Raw genomic sequence first — 15,348 nt, forward strand, 5'->3', positions numbered from 1 at the left:
CAACAGAAACCCAGCGCAGCCAAAAGATGGATAATTTTTTTCTCTAAAGTTAGAGATCTTGAAATCTGGCTGGGAACCACACTTGTAAGGGGAAAATGGTATCTGTGAACTAGACTACTATTATCACCAAACAACTCTTAAATTCGAAATGCCATTTTCAGAAGATTGGTGACTACCACTGCCTTTTTATTTGTGAGATATAGCTGATTTACAATATTGTGTCACGTGTGGGTGTACAGCAAAGTGATTCAGTTATATTTTTTTCAGACTTTTTTCCACTATAGGTTGTTACAAGATATTGAATTTAGTTCTGTGTGTTATATACTAAGTCCTTAATGCTTATCTGTTTTATGTATAGTAGTTTATATCTGTTAACCCATACTACTAATTTATCCCTTCCCACCTCCATTTCCCCTTTGGTAACCATAAGTTTGTTTTCTGGCCGACTCTGCTTCTGTTTTTTTATATAGATTCATTCTTATTATTTTTTAGATTTCATATATGTGATATCATATAGTATTTGTCTTTTACTTCACACAGTATGATATTCTCTAGGTCTGTCCACATTACTATAAAAGGTAATATTTCATTCTTTTTTATGACAGTGATATTCCATGGTGTGTGTATATACACACACCACATCTTAAACCAATCATTGGACACTTGGATTGTTTCCAGGTGTTTGCTACTGTAAACAGTACTAACAGTGTTTTCTTTTTATCTTTTCTTTTTTGACCATGAGGCTTGTTGGATCTTACCTCCTTAGATCAAACCTGAACCCTCAACAGTGAAAGCGCCAAGTTCTAACCACTGGACCATCAGGGAGTTTCCTAGTGGTGCTTTCTTAAATAACACAGAGCCCTTCACAAGGTTAGTTTCACTGTTTCATGGGAACTTCATTGTTTTCGGCCCAGTTATCCAAATATATGTCCAAGGCAATCTGCCTTAGGGCAAAAGCATGACTGTCCTTCATGCTCTTATAGCTCAAGCAGGTTAAAACTTTAATGCTATATCCTCATAGAAGCCCATCCTTTGAGGAAAGCCACACATTCCTTAGAAAAATACAAGGAAATACTTACATAAGTTTATATTAAATACAAACATGTTAGCCAGAAAAAGTAAAGAAGCTTTAGTTCATTTTACAAATGTTTCAAAACTTTGTTGCCAAAACCAAAGTAGATGTAATTATCTCACAGATTAATCTCATTTATGAACAAAACTAAATGCCCCCACTGGCAGCAACTAGAGAAAGCCCACACAGTGCAGCCAAAAATAAGTAAATAAAAGAACAGTACGCAATGACCAAATAGGTTTTATACCAGGTATACAGGACCTACATATATAAAAGTATGTTAGGGACTTCCTTTGCAGTCCAGTGTTTAAGAACCCACTCTTCCATTGCAGGGGGCAAGGGTTTGAGAAACTCAGATCCCACAAACTGCTTGGCTCAGCCAAAAAAAAAAAAAGCATATGATAAAGACAGCATTTTATATAGGTGGGGGAAAAGATCGATTGCCTTATAAAGACTATTTAGAAAACTGTCTTACCACTGGAGAGAAGGGAAAAAAATGCTTTCTTCCTCCTACATTAAAAAAAATCAGATAGATTAAAATATTCAAATTAAATCATAAACCATATATAAAAAATACAGATGATTATGTTTATAATAATTTTGACAAAAATAAAGACTTCTTTTTGGCCGTGCCAAAGGGCTTGGGGGGTCTCAGTTCCCAGTGGCCCCTGCAGTGGGGTCCTAACCACTGAGCCACTAGGGAATTAACAAGAAAAGACTTTCTAAGCATGTTACCAATGTAAGAATTAAATATAAAGTTTGCATATACATAACATCAATAAAGTAGAAAACCTCATAAAGTCTAAATACATGTGACAAAGTGGGAAGATATCTGCAATCTAGTGATTAGGTAAATAGCCTGTATAATAGAATATGCATATGAGAGAGTTGGCAGCTTAAGAATTTGCGGTTTTAATGCCAGACAAAACTGAGCAGAATGCTTGGCCTACCATCATAAATGTTAGTTATTTCTGATAATAAAAACAAATACATATTTTAAATTAAAAGTAGCCTAGTAAAAAAGTGAGAAAGGAACATGCACCCATGTTCGTAGCAGTATTACAACAGCCAAAAGGTAGCAGCAACTCAAGTGTCTATCTACAGATGAATGTAAATACATACAATGGAATGTTGTTCAACCTTAAGAAGGAAAGAAATTCTGATAGATGCTACAACATGAGTGTATTATACCTTGAAAACATTATGTTAAGTGAAATAAATCAGGCACAAAAAGATAAACTCTATATGATTCCATTTGATAAGGAAATGAAAAATGGTGAGTTGTTCAAAGGGTAGAGTGTCAGGTGTGCAAGATAAAAAAGTTGTGGACATAAGTTGCAGAACACTGTGAATATAATTAATACCACTGAGACTTACACTTAAAGATGGTAAATTTCTTTTGACCATGTCACACAGCTTTCAGGATCTTAGTTCCCTGGCCAGGGATTGAACCCAGGCAACTGCAATGAAAGCACCAAGTCCTAACCACTGAAATCCCAGGGAATTCCCAAAGATGGTAAATTTTACCATGTGTATTTCACCACCATTAAAAATAAAAAGTGGGCAAAGGATATAATGGGATAGTTACAATAATAAAATACACTTGGCCAATAAAGTTATATGAAAAGATTTTTAACCTCTCTTGGTCATAATAAATGATAATAACCATTTAAAGTCAATTATATCTCAGTCAAGAAAAACAACCACCAATCATTTAAAGACTGCTAAAGGCTAGTGCTGAGCTTCCCATGTGGCGCTAGTGGTAAAGAACCCAGCTACCAATGCAGGAGACACAAGAGTTGAGGGTTCAATCCCTGGGTTGGGAAGATTCCCCTGGAGTAGGAAATGGCAACCCACTCCATTGTTCTTGCCTTGAAAATTCCATGGACAGAGGAGCCTGTCTGGCTAGTCTTTGGAGCCTCAAAAACTGGGACACGATTGAGCACATATACACACTACATACAAGGCCAGTGCCAGGGTGGGGGCTGGGAAAGCAGTTCCCATATACTGTCAGTAGACTCTAAGTGGCGCAAACACTTGGCGAGAATTTTCAAAATGGGGAATTCCCTGGCCATCCAATGGTCAGGACTCAGGGCTTCCACTAACGTGGCTTGGGGTTCAAAAAAAAAAAGAAGATTCAAAATGAAAATGTGTGTGCTTTTTGACCTAGGAATTCTACTACCAGGGATGTATTGAGAGAAAGGAAGGGCACAAGCAAGCTCAAGAGCCCAGATGGGCCTGCTTGAACAAGTGAGCTCCAAAGCACACACTACCTCATCACAGTAAAAAAACGACATAATTTCAGTTATTAATAACTGTCCAATTATAGGCCACTGATTAGAAAGATGGGCCTCAAGACAGAATAGTATCCAACCATTCAACTTAATTTTTGGGGGGAGCCACTGCCATGTGGCATGTGGGATCTTAGCTTCTGCTGCTGCTGCTGCTGCTGCTGCTGCTGCTAAGTCACTTCAGTTGTGCCCGACTCTGTGCGACTGCATAGACGGCAGCTCACCAGGCTCCCCCGTCCCTGGGATTTTCCAGGCAAGAACACTGGAGTGGGTTGCCATTTCCTTCTCCAGTGCATGAACGTGAAAAGAGAAAGTGAAGTCGCTCAGTCGTGTCTGACTCCTAGGGACCCCATGGATTGTAGACTACCAGGCTCCCCTGTCCATGGAATTCTCCAGGCAAGAGTACTGGAGCGGGGGTGCCATTGCCCTCTCCTCTTAGCTTCTGACCAGGGATCAAATCCATGCCCCCTGCAGTGGAAGCACAGTCTTAACCACTGGACCTCCATGGAAGTCCCAAACTTAATTTTAAAAGAGTTTTTAATCATACAGAGAAAATTTTTGACAAAATAGTAAGTGAAAAACAAAAGATACATAAGATATATACATTTCTTCACAATTTCATCATAACTCAAATACATGTATATGAAGTTGTAGGGACATTAAAATAAACTGAAATGTTAACATTATTATCTTTGAATGAAATTGAGCCCCCTTAAAACCAAGTTCCTCTGCTGAGTTTATGATTAACCTCTCAATCCAGAACTTTGTTCCCTTTCCTTTCCTGTACCTGTTCCCACTCAAGACAGGAATATCAAGAAAAGGGGGACATTGTAACTGAGCAGGACCCTATGGGGCCTTCCCAGGACAGAGCCCATCTGTCTTTTGTCTGTAGAAAAACTTTAGCCTCCTAGGCCTTCTTTAAGTTCCAAAGAGCAAATTTAATCAGAGAAGTGAGAAAACACAGAAAGAAAGGAAAACAGGCAAAACAAAATAGTAAAAGTTTAGCCATTAAACAAAGTTAAGTTAGTTCCTCCATAAGAGCTATAGATAATATTCCGAGCCATATCCTTGGGTTGTTTTGCAGATACTGAAACCCCCACTAGGTGGAAGACGTTAACAGCACTCTGACCGTAAGTACAGAGACTCCACACAGGTTGGAACCAGAAGGTTGATGATGTTGACTCCCGATTACCTCAGCACCAACCAATGAGAATAAAATCCATGAGCTGATCAAGTACCACACAACTCTCTCCCTCACCCTGTCATTAACCCATAGGGAAGTCTGGGTCTTCTGAGAATTAGCTGCCCATAGTCCTTGCTTGACCTTGCAATAAATGCTGTACTTTCCTTCAGCACAACCCACCGTCAGTAGACTTGCTTTATTGTGCATGGTAAGTTGACCCAGGTTTGACTCAGTAACAAGAACTGAAGAAAAGATCTAGGAACATGGAAATACCCTAAATGTCCACTGACAGATGAATGGAAGAAGAAGATTTGGTGCACACACACGCACACTCACACAATGGAATATTACAAAGCCATAACAAAGAATGAAATAATGCCATTTGCACAACATGGATGGACATATGGTTATCATACAAGTGAAGTAAGTCAGATACAGATGAATATCATACAGTATGACTTATATGTGGAATGTAAAAAACTGGATACAAACGAACTTATTTATGAAACAGAAATGGGGTCACAGACATAGAAAACAAGCTGCTGCTGCTGCTGCTAAGTAGCTTCAGTCGTGTCTGACTCTGTGCGACCCCATAGGCAGCAGCCCACAAGGCTCCCCCATCCCTGGGATTCTCCAGGCAAGAACACTGGAGTGCGTTGCCGTTTCCTTCTCCAATGCATGAAAGTGAAAAGTGAAAATGAAGTCGCTCAGTCATGTCCAACTCCTAGCGACCCCAAGGACTGCAGAGTTCCAGGCTCCTCCGTCCATGGGATTTGCCAGGCAAGAGTACTGGAGTGGGGTGCCATAGCCTTCTCTGAGAAAACAAGCTAATAGTTATCAAAGCAGAAAAGTGGTGGGGAGGGATAAATTAGGAAACTGGGATTAACAGATACACACTACTAAATATAAAATAGTTAAATAACAGGGAACTAAATTCAGTTATCTTGTAATAGTGTACAATGGAAAAGAATCTGAAAAAAAATGTATAATTGAATTACTTTGCTATATTATATAAATCAATACTTTAATTAAAATATTTAAATAATAAAATAAAAAAGGTCTATGAATAAGTTTTTTTCATAGTCTGTATTTTTTTGTATTTTGTTTTCTACTTCCGATACATAGATATTTTCCACCTATTTTAGAGTACAAAACAAAAAAAATGGGAGAGAGGAGGTCAGTCATCTAATCATCCATTCTTTTAACAAATATATACTGAACACCTCCTATAAGCCATATACGGTGCTAGGGGTTCCAGGAAAACAAGTAAAATCCACATGGTCCCCATTTGACTGAATCTCATTCTAGTTGGGGGGACATATGCTAAATAAACGATCACACAAAGACATCTGGTGCTATGAGATCTTTAGCAGGGGGATCTGATCTAGTTTTGAGGGGGTTTCTTGGAAGTAGAGGTTCAAAGCCAGGTGAGGGGTCAATGTATGCTAAGATTTGAAGGATAAATAGTACTTAACTGGGTATAGCAGAGAGGTTTACGCAAAGGTTCTGCTGTGGCACCCACAAGAAATTAACGCCAGAATGGCTGGAGTCTAAAGAGTAAAAGGGAGATAGGAAAAAGATACAGCTGAAGATATAAATCCCACGGACGGAGGAGCCTGGTAGGCTGCAGCCCACAGGGCTGCACAGACTTGGACACGACTGAAGCGACTTAGCAGCAAAGATGTAGACAGGAGCCAGAACATGCAAGACTTTTTGTCTTATTAAGAAATTTGGTCTTTATCCTAAGAGCAAAATAGGGAGTTACATAAAATGAAATGCACTCAAGAAAGGACCTTGTCTGCAGCATGGAAGGACAGAATAGAGAGGAGGGAAAGACAAGATGCAGGGAGACCACATAAAAGGCTCTTGCAATACCTCTAAGAGAAATGGTGACAGCTTGGCTTAAAAAAAGGAGACATGAACATAATCAAGATATTTTAGAGAGAAAATTGATAGAGTTTGTGGTTATATTGAATGTGGAGAGTTAAAGGGGAGGAGGTGTAGAAGATTTCTAGGTTTCTGGTTTGTGTAGATGGAAGGATGGATATTCAGTTCACAGAGGCAAGGAATGCAGGAAGAGGACAAAGATTTTTTGGTGTGCTGAAGAAAATGAGTTAGGTTTAAGATAGGCTGAGTTGCAGATTTAGCACAGTGCTGTATGCAGTTAGTATTTCCATCAGGAGGTCAGAGAACAGGTTAGAGCTAGAAAAATAAATTTACAAATTATTGGCATATAAATAGTCACTGAACTGTGAACGTGAATAAGATAGCAGAGAGAGAAGGAGAGAACCAGAGAGGGGAGAACAGAACAGGGTAGTGGGTGAAAGGTCAGTTATGGGGCCTTAAAAGAATGGGAACATTTCCTGCCCTAGTTACAAAGGATAAAAATGTAAGGGAGACAGAAAAGCCCAATGCCTAGGAAGGAAATCAGTGTGGGATCACAGAAGTCAAGTGAGAATAATGTCTCAAGAGTTTGTGGATAACAAATATTTTGAGCTCCCATTGTGTGCAAAGCCTTGTGCAAAGCTTTACCACAACCATCTCTAAAGCTGAACTTTGATTCAGAGTTTTTTCTTAGTCCAACCAGCACTCATTTATCTTTCCTATTCTCATTCATTTGAACACACACAGTCACCAGTTTTTAGGCTAAAAGAAAGTAAACTGCTCAGCTATAACAAATATTCTTATTATTCCTCTCCCACATCTTTAGAAAACAGCCCCATTCTGCATGAAAATGCATCTGCATTTGATTACTTAGATCAATTATAAATATTGACAGCATTTTGGTAGCTCATTCCTACCCTTAGTTGTACCTAGATAACAAGTCAGAAATGCAACACAACCCAGTAATAATCATTGACTAAGGCTCCATGGTGCTTCCCTGGTGGCTCAGTGGTAAAGAACCTGCCTGCCAACATTGATCCAGCACAGATGCTGGTTCAATCCTGGGTTGGGACTATCCCCTGGAGAAGGAAATGGCAACCCACTCCAGTATTCTTCCCTGGGAAATCCCATGAACAGAGGAGCCTGATGGACTACAGCCCATGAGGTTGCAAGAATGGGACACGACTTAGGGAATAAAACACAGGCTCCAGGAAGGCATAGATTCTTTTATTTGCCATGTTATTCTGTACAAAACTAGTGGTTAAATATTTAATGTTGCTTAAGTATTCAAATCTTCAACGTGTAAATTTTAAATGAGAGACCTTGGTAAACTGTTTACAAGATTACTATAAGGATCAAGTAAAATAAAATAAAATACGTAAAAGCACTTTTCTTTGGCACTTTACAATTGTAGGAATTTTTTTTTTTTTGAGGCTCACACCATTAGTACTCTACTGAGCTAAGTGTTCAATAAGGCTTTATTCAACTGTATACACGTTAGAATATTTTTAAATGGAGAAAAATCAAGATTATGCACCTTTTCTGGGTTAGCTTGTATATGTTAATTTAATCTTTCCTACAACCCCGTGAAATATTATTAATTTCCATTTGCAGGTGAGGAAACTAACTTGCTTAAAGTCTCACTTGGTTAATTTCCCAAGATGTGATACAAACCCAAATTTGTATGATTCCAAAGCTCAAGTTTGATTTTTCATAAAAATACTGCTTTTTTTTACCCCCCTCTGACGGGGGAACCAACCCATACCCCCGCCACCTTCTACTCCCTAACCCCAGTAGAATCCCGGATTCCCAAGGACTGGACCTCGAGGGAAATCCCGCTGTAACAGTATTCTCAAGATCAAGTAACCCCGCGTCGCAATGGAAAATAATAACACACTCCCAGGAAAATTTAGTATACCAGTTTGAAAGCCTGACTATCGAGCAAACTGCATTTAAGAAATCTTAAGAATGAGGATGAAAACAATAACAACAATAGCAACTCAACGTTCCGAATAAGGTAATAATAATAAATAACAGAATGGCTACAGAGTGGACTGGTTTCTTACCTCCATTCTGCTAACGAAAATTCTAAACACAATCCGATTCCACTGAATTTGACCAAACTACCTGAAGTGCTATCCCTCAATATGTTAACACCATCTCTTCTTCACCCAGGACTCTGGTTACTTGATAAGCATAGGCCCGAATTCTAACAGCGGACAACATTTATGTAATGGCCCCTGCATGTCCACATGTGGATCATACTAGAAGGTAGGCAATGTAGAGTGGCAAATAAACTGCATCTTGATTAGTCCTACCAGACTTTCCCTGCCCTACCAAATGGGGAACAAATATTTCTCGAATTTTCCCCCCACCCCCACTCCAACAGCTACCTCACTATCTGAAGGTAGCTCCGGTAAGAAAAAAAGGTACTAGGTCTTAACTTTAGCTTGAAGAAAACTACGCTCTATGAGTCCGTCTCAGTCCTATTTTCCTCGTGGCGTGGCTGTGAGCATTGGAAATGCGTAGGATTTGCTAAAGCGGTCAGCACATTGCCTTCCTTAGATCTTCCGTACTTAAAAGGGCTCTGATTCGCAATATTTAGCGAATTCCTTCAAGTTCGGAAGAAAAGTCAAGGCTAAGAATTTTTCCCTAAAAGTAAGGAATGAGTTACTCCCTTAAATAAATTATACTCTCCTAGGCAAGGGAAGCGAAGAAAGCAATGGCACCCCACTCCAGTACTCTTGCCTGGAAAATCTCAGGGACAGAGGAGGAGCCTGGTGGGCTGCAGTCCATGGGGTCGCTAAGAGTCGGACACGACTGAAGCGAGTTAGGAGCAGCAGCAGCAGGCAAGGGAAGACTTCCTAAGCTTCCAAACCGCCCCTCAATTTCCTCAAACTTCTTTTTTAGTAAGCGGTCCCTTAGAAACCCTGTACCCGTACTGGAGCTCTTGCGTAACCCGACGCCTCCCTCTCGACGACCAGGGGAGCCCATGTCCAGCCCACTCGGGGGACAAGACTTGCTTACTTTTCCAGTTACTTCTGGGCAGGCTGTGAAGAACTAACGGTCTCAGAAAGCACCACGCTCCAGACTTGACTCGCGGGAAGCTGTAAGTGGGCGCGAGGATCGTGCGGCGAGCGCGCCCCGCGGCCGTGGGGGGGCTGGCCCACAATCCCTCGCGAGGGCGAGGGCGAGGGCGGGAAAGGTGAGGGGGCCTAGCAAGGGGGCCTAGCAAGGGGGCCTAGCAAGGGGGGACAGCCGCAAGAAGAGCCAAAACACTGGCACCCTGGACTGGGGCTAATCTTTATTCAACTGTTCGAAACTCTGTGTGTGTGTGTGTGTGTGTGTGTGTGTGTGTGTGTAAAATACCCATTGGAGAGATCATTCCTACTAACAACGCTGAGGCCTCCACCCAGAGGGTCACGGCAGAGGTGAAGAAATGTGGTAAGACCCACTGAGCCTGGGCTTTTTGCATCCTGTGGGCTCCATCCATCTTTTTTTTTTTTTTTTTTTTACTGTGAGGATACACGCTTGATGTGCAAACTTTAATTGAAAGTTGAAAGAATCACGGACGAAGTGGGACAAGTGAGTCAAAGTGTATCCCAGTTCCTCAAGGTCCCAGAGCCCGAGGCCGCGTGCAGCCAGGCCGCGGACACCTCCCCTTCCGCCTTCCGTCTGACGTCACAGGGCGCGGCCGACGCGGGTGTCCGGGCTGGGCGAGCTCTGGGAGCGCGCGAGTGCGCGCGGAGGTGGTTTGACTTTGAAATGCAGCGGGATTTAGTGAGTTTGCCGCTGTCCCCGGCCGTGCGAGTGAAGCTGGTGTCTGCAGGATTCCAGACTGCTGAGGAACTCCTAGAGGTGAAACCCTCCGAGCTCAGCAAAGGTAACGACTCCTGACGACAAGCTGAGGCACTCAGGCCGCCGTCGGTGCCGCCTCCATCTCTGTTCGGTCTTCAGGCTTAAGCACTATCTCGGTCAGAGTCTTCTGCCGCCTCCCGCCGCGTTTACAGCACGAAACAGCGCCTCGATTTCGCTTAAGAGTGATTTGAATGGTTAGAACTGTGGTCTTGGAAATATTCACCAATTGCTTTCTCTACCAGCGCCTGCTGAAAGTTCCGAGGAATCTCTCATTTACACTCAAAAGAACCCATTTAACGTGGTTTATTATATCCAATATGTATGGAAAGGAACTGACGCTAGGGGAAGCTAAGTAACTTTTCATTATGAGCGGGCTAGGAAGTTGTGCAGCCAGGATTGGAATTCAAACGGCTGTTTTCACTGTTCCAAAATCCAAGGGGCAGGGATTCAATTTAAGGAATGCACGATTCGTGACAGGATGAGATAAATTAACAGACAGGGAGTAGTAATCAGCAGAACCTGGAGAAAGCAGTAGAAAAAAGACATCACTTTTCTTCATGTAATTCACTGAGAAAAAACCCAAACCTCATATTACAGAACCTTGTAGATTATAAATTGGTGGGAACCACTGCCCCGTGAGGTAAACAGAAGTGAAGCTGCTGTCACTCTGCTCTCGCTGTGCGCCTTACACTACAGTATGCGCAGAACTGTTCCTGAGGTGGAACAGTCATTACCCTTAACAGTGGAAAATAAGGTTTCAACTCTCCACTTGAAAACAAATGTTATAGATCCAGTGTTACTGTTTGTCTTAAATATTACACCGAAGACTGTATCCCTCAACCTTTGATGGGCTCATTTTCTCTCAACAGGTTGGTTTTTTTCTGAGCAAATCTAAACGATAGTAATAGCTGACAATTACTGAGCATTTTGGATGGCCCTCCGCATTCTACCAAGGTTTTATGTGTATTTCATTCCCGTTTTTTAGAAGAAAAGTGTGAGGCATAAAAAAGTAGCCTGCCTATGCATAATGACTACATTGTGATGCAGTCAGGATTGAGAGACCTAAGAAATCCAGAGTTAAGGCTCTTAGATTGTATAGAACGTTCACTTCTTTAGCACCATTATTGTCTTTGTTTTTCTTCTTTTGGTCACGGGGCTTGTGGGATCTTAGTTTCCCCACCCGGGATTCAGTCCGGCCCTTGGCAGTGAGAGCGCAGAGTCCTAACCGCTCCAGAATGGCCACCATTTTTGTCTTTTGTTAGCATCAGATTGATAGTTCATAGCCTTACCCAGTTAAGCACTGATATATCACACTCATGAGTGATACCATCCTCACAATTATTTCTTCTATAAGCAGCTTGTTTTGTACTTTGCATTTTCAGGCCATGTTGTCAGGAATGAAGTTGTGTAGTTGAGGAAGCATAAGTGTATTATTGTTTGAACTATTTGTGCGTCAGATAGCTTTCCTTATTAAACAGTTTGCAGTGATCCGTGAATTTTTCATGAAAAATTTTCACTATGAATAATACACACACATGCACTTCTTAAATATGCTTCTAGTTTTAGGCAAAAAGGCAATTTTCATTATTTCCTAAAAAATAATTTGTATACCTTATGAGAACAAGTTTATTATGGCTTCATAAAACCCAAAGAAATAGCAAAAGACCAAAGAGATAGTAAAAGGACCAAAAGGGGAAAAAGGACATTTTTATTTCTACCTTTGAGATACTCTTGTAGGTACTCAGAAATGCTTTAGGGGTTTAGGTTTCTGAATTCTGTTTCTGAGGTAATAGATAAATCTTTTAAGTATGTGAAGACTAAGAAAACAAAAATAAATGCCTTTATTAACTTGAAAAATTAAATAATCAAATGTTATATTTTTATGTTTCTCTACTCTCGGCATCACTCTTGTTATTTAAAAATTAAAATTAATAAAGACAGTGGTGTATTAGAATTTTAAATCTCTAAAATCAAGTGTTTTTGTTTGTGTCTTTCAGAAGTTGGGATATCTAAAGAAGAAGCCTTAGAAACTCTGCAAATTATAAGAAGAGAATGTCTTACAAATAAAACAAGTTATTCTGTTACAGCTGAGTCAGGCAGGAAGTGTACAGCACTGGAACTTCTTGAACAGGAGCATACCCAGAACTTCATAATTACCTTCTGTTCAGCACTGGATAATATTCTTGGGGGTGGAATACCCTTAACCAAAACAACAGAAATTTGTGGCGCACCAGGTGTTGGAAAAACACAACTATGGTAAAATGTTCTGCCCTTAAGGGTGGGCTTACTAACATTTTATGAAAATAGCAGAGTATTGTGTGGCAGGTATACAGTTAGGAGACCAGAAAGGCATGTATGTGCTCATTTTTTTTTTATGGTAAGTTCTGTTTTAAAGAAATTATTTTATATTTGGTTGTACTGCTTTTGAACTGTGGTGTTGGAGAAGACTCTTGAGAGTCCCTTGGACTGCAAGGAGATCAGCCCTGGGATTTCTTTGGAATGATGCTAAAGATGAAACTCCAGTACTTTGGCCACCTCATGCGAAGAGTTGGCTCATTGGAAAAGACTCTGATGCTGGGAGGGATTGGGGGCAGGAGGAGAAGGGGACGACAGAGGATGAGATGGCTGGATGGCATTACCGACTCAATGGACGTGAGTCTGAGTGAACTCCAGGAGTTGGTGATGGACAGGGAGGCCTGGCGTGCTGCGATTCATGGAGTCACAAAGAGTCGGACACGACTGAGCGACTGAACTGAGTCTTCACTGCTGCTCGGACTTTTTTCTAGCTGTGGCAAGCAGGGGCTACTGTCTAGTTGCAGTGCATGGGCTTCTCATTGCAGTGGCTTCTCTTATTGAGGGGCACAGGTTCTGGGTGTGTGGGCTTCACTAGTTGTGGCTCGAGAGCTCAGTAGTTGTGCTTCCCGGGCTGTGGAGCACAGACTGAATAGTGTGGTGCACGGGCTTAGTTGCTCAGCGGCATGTGGGATCTTCCCTGACCAGGGATCGAACCTGCGTCTCCTGCATTGGCAACTGGATTCTTTAACACTGAGCCACCAGGGAAGCCCAGCATATATGTGCTCTTAATTTTATGTATGTGTGCATCAAACAAACCAGTATTTGCCTTACTTCACCCCATCTTGATAAATTGATAAAATTATTTTGATATTAAAAAGGGTTTCTTTTTGGAACAGGATAGTGTGGTCAGTGGCGTAAACAGGCAGTCTTCTACTTTATTATAGAATTAACTCCTGAGAATATATTTGAAAGCCAAATGTTTGAAAGTAGACTTCTTATAATAAGAAAAAAGTCTGTACCCAGAAGCCTAAGAAAACCCACTAAAGAATCCTTAATTGTGGTTTTATAGGTACACCCTCCCCCTAATCCTTGCGTCAACTGATTGACATATGTTTGGAACTATGGAGAGTCAACCATCTCTGTTGCCTTGCAGAGTATATTTATGCCTATAAAATATTTACTGGTATTTAAAGGTTAGTGATCTGGAGTTTGAACAGCACTGCTTTGATGATTATGATAATGATTTGGTCATTTCAGTTCTTTCTCTTGACAGTATGCAGCTGGCAGTAGATGTGCAGATACCAGAATGTTTTGGAGGAGTGGAAGGTGAAGCAGTTTTTATTGATACAGAGGGGAGTTTTATGGTTGATAGAGTGGTAGACCTTGCTACTGCCTGCATTCAGCACCTGCGGCTTATAGCAGGAACACAAATGGGAGAAGGTAAGTTAGCCAAGTGCTCTTTTTTCAGTATAATGAAAGTAATTTGCATTTGTATCCATCTCAAGCCTTAATAGGGCTTCCCTTGTGGCTCAGCTGGTAAAGAATCCGCCTGCAATTCGGGAGACCTAGGTTGGGAAGATCCCCTGGAGAAGGAAAAGGCTACCTACTGCAGTATTCTGGCCTGGAAAATTCCCTGGACTGTATAGTTCATGGGGTTGCAAAGAGTCGGGCAGGATTGAGGGGCTTTTACTTTTAAGCCTTAATAAGAGACCACTTAAAGCATGAATGGAGAAGGAAATGGCAACCCACTCCAGTGCTCTTGCCTGGAAGATTCCATGGACTGAGGAGCCTGGTAGGCTGCAGTCCATGGGGTCGCAAAGATTCTTAAAATTGAGCGACTTCACTTTCACTTTCACTTTAGAACATGAAGCTTAATAACTTGACTGTGTACTAGTAAAAAACTCATATACTTCTCTTACGAATGGAAAATGCTGCACCTGGAGTTGCCTCTTCTTCACCTTATACGGCCCTCACTTTTTACTGCAGGAGCTCTGGGAGAAAACCTGTGTGTATGTCAATGTATGACTTCAAGTCATCATGCTCTGGCCTGCCAGGTGTAAGCTAGTGTTGTTGGACACCTTAATATAAGTGAAGGTTGTCTGAATGTATTCAGTGTATGTTGACTTTTGTACTGGTTTTTCCGAAAACCAAGGGTGACCTTGAAAAATCATGTCTGGAAATGTTTGGAACATTTAGCCAATTCACCTTATATGGCTCTGCGTAGTATGTAATTGACTTTCGACTGTATTAATTGTACTGTTAAAGTGTTGGGAAGATTTTTTGTCCTTATTATGTGGAAATACAGTGTTTTGCTTAAAAGTTTTTTTAAAGGTAGTTTGTATTCGATTTCTTGTATTCAATTCAGTTCAGTTGCTCAGTCGTGTCCAACTCTGCATCCCCATGGACTGCAGCACATCAGGCTTCCCTGTCCATCACCACCTCCCGGAGCTTGCTCAAACTCTTGTACAAGGAGTCGGTGATGCTGTCCAACCATCTCATCCTCTGTCGTCCCGTTCTCCTCCTGCCTTCAATCTTTCCCAGCATCAGGGTCTTTTCCAATGAGTCAGTTCTTCGCATCAGGTGGCCAAACTATTGGGAGTTTCAGCTTCAACATCAGTCCTTCCAATGAATATTCAGGACTGATTTCCTATAGGATTGACTGGTTTGATCTCCTTGCAGTCCAAGGAGTTACTCATAAAATTACATGGTTTCTGGTTTGACTGTTTTCTTTCGGTTTATTGTATTTTATTTTTTGGATGTGTGGT

The 15,348-nt window shown here is 41.2% G+C and overlaps 1 protein-coding gene across 1 annotated transcript in view; it reads left to right on the top strand.

Moving 5' to 3' along the window:
• RAD51C (RAD51 paralog C) overlaps positions 10,114-15,348 on the top strand; it is a 28,718-nt gene continuing 23,483 nt past the window's right edge. The window contains exons 1-3 of the mRNA XM_005693106.3: positions 10,114-10,313; positions 12,286-12,544; positions 13,857-14,023. Of these exons, the coding sequence (XP_005693163.1) occupies positions 10,196-10,313; positions 12,286-12,544; positions 13,857-14,023 (544 nt within the window). The 5' untranslated portion in view covers positions 10,114-10,195. The remainder of the gene's footprint in view (positions 10,314-12,285; positions 12,545-13,856; positions 14,024-15,348) is intronic.

Source organism: Capra hircus, chromosome 19 (assembly GCF_001704415.2).
Source record: "Capra hircus breed San Clemente chromosome 19, ASM170441v1, whole genome shotgun sequence".
In the NCBI taxonomy this organism is placed as follows: domain Eukaryota; kingdom Metazoa; phylum Chordata; class Mammalia; order Artiodactyla; family Bovidae; genus Capra; species Capra hircus.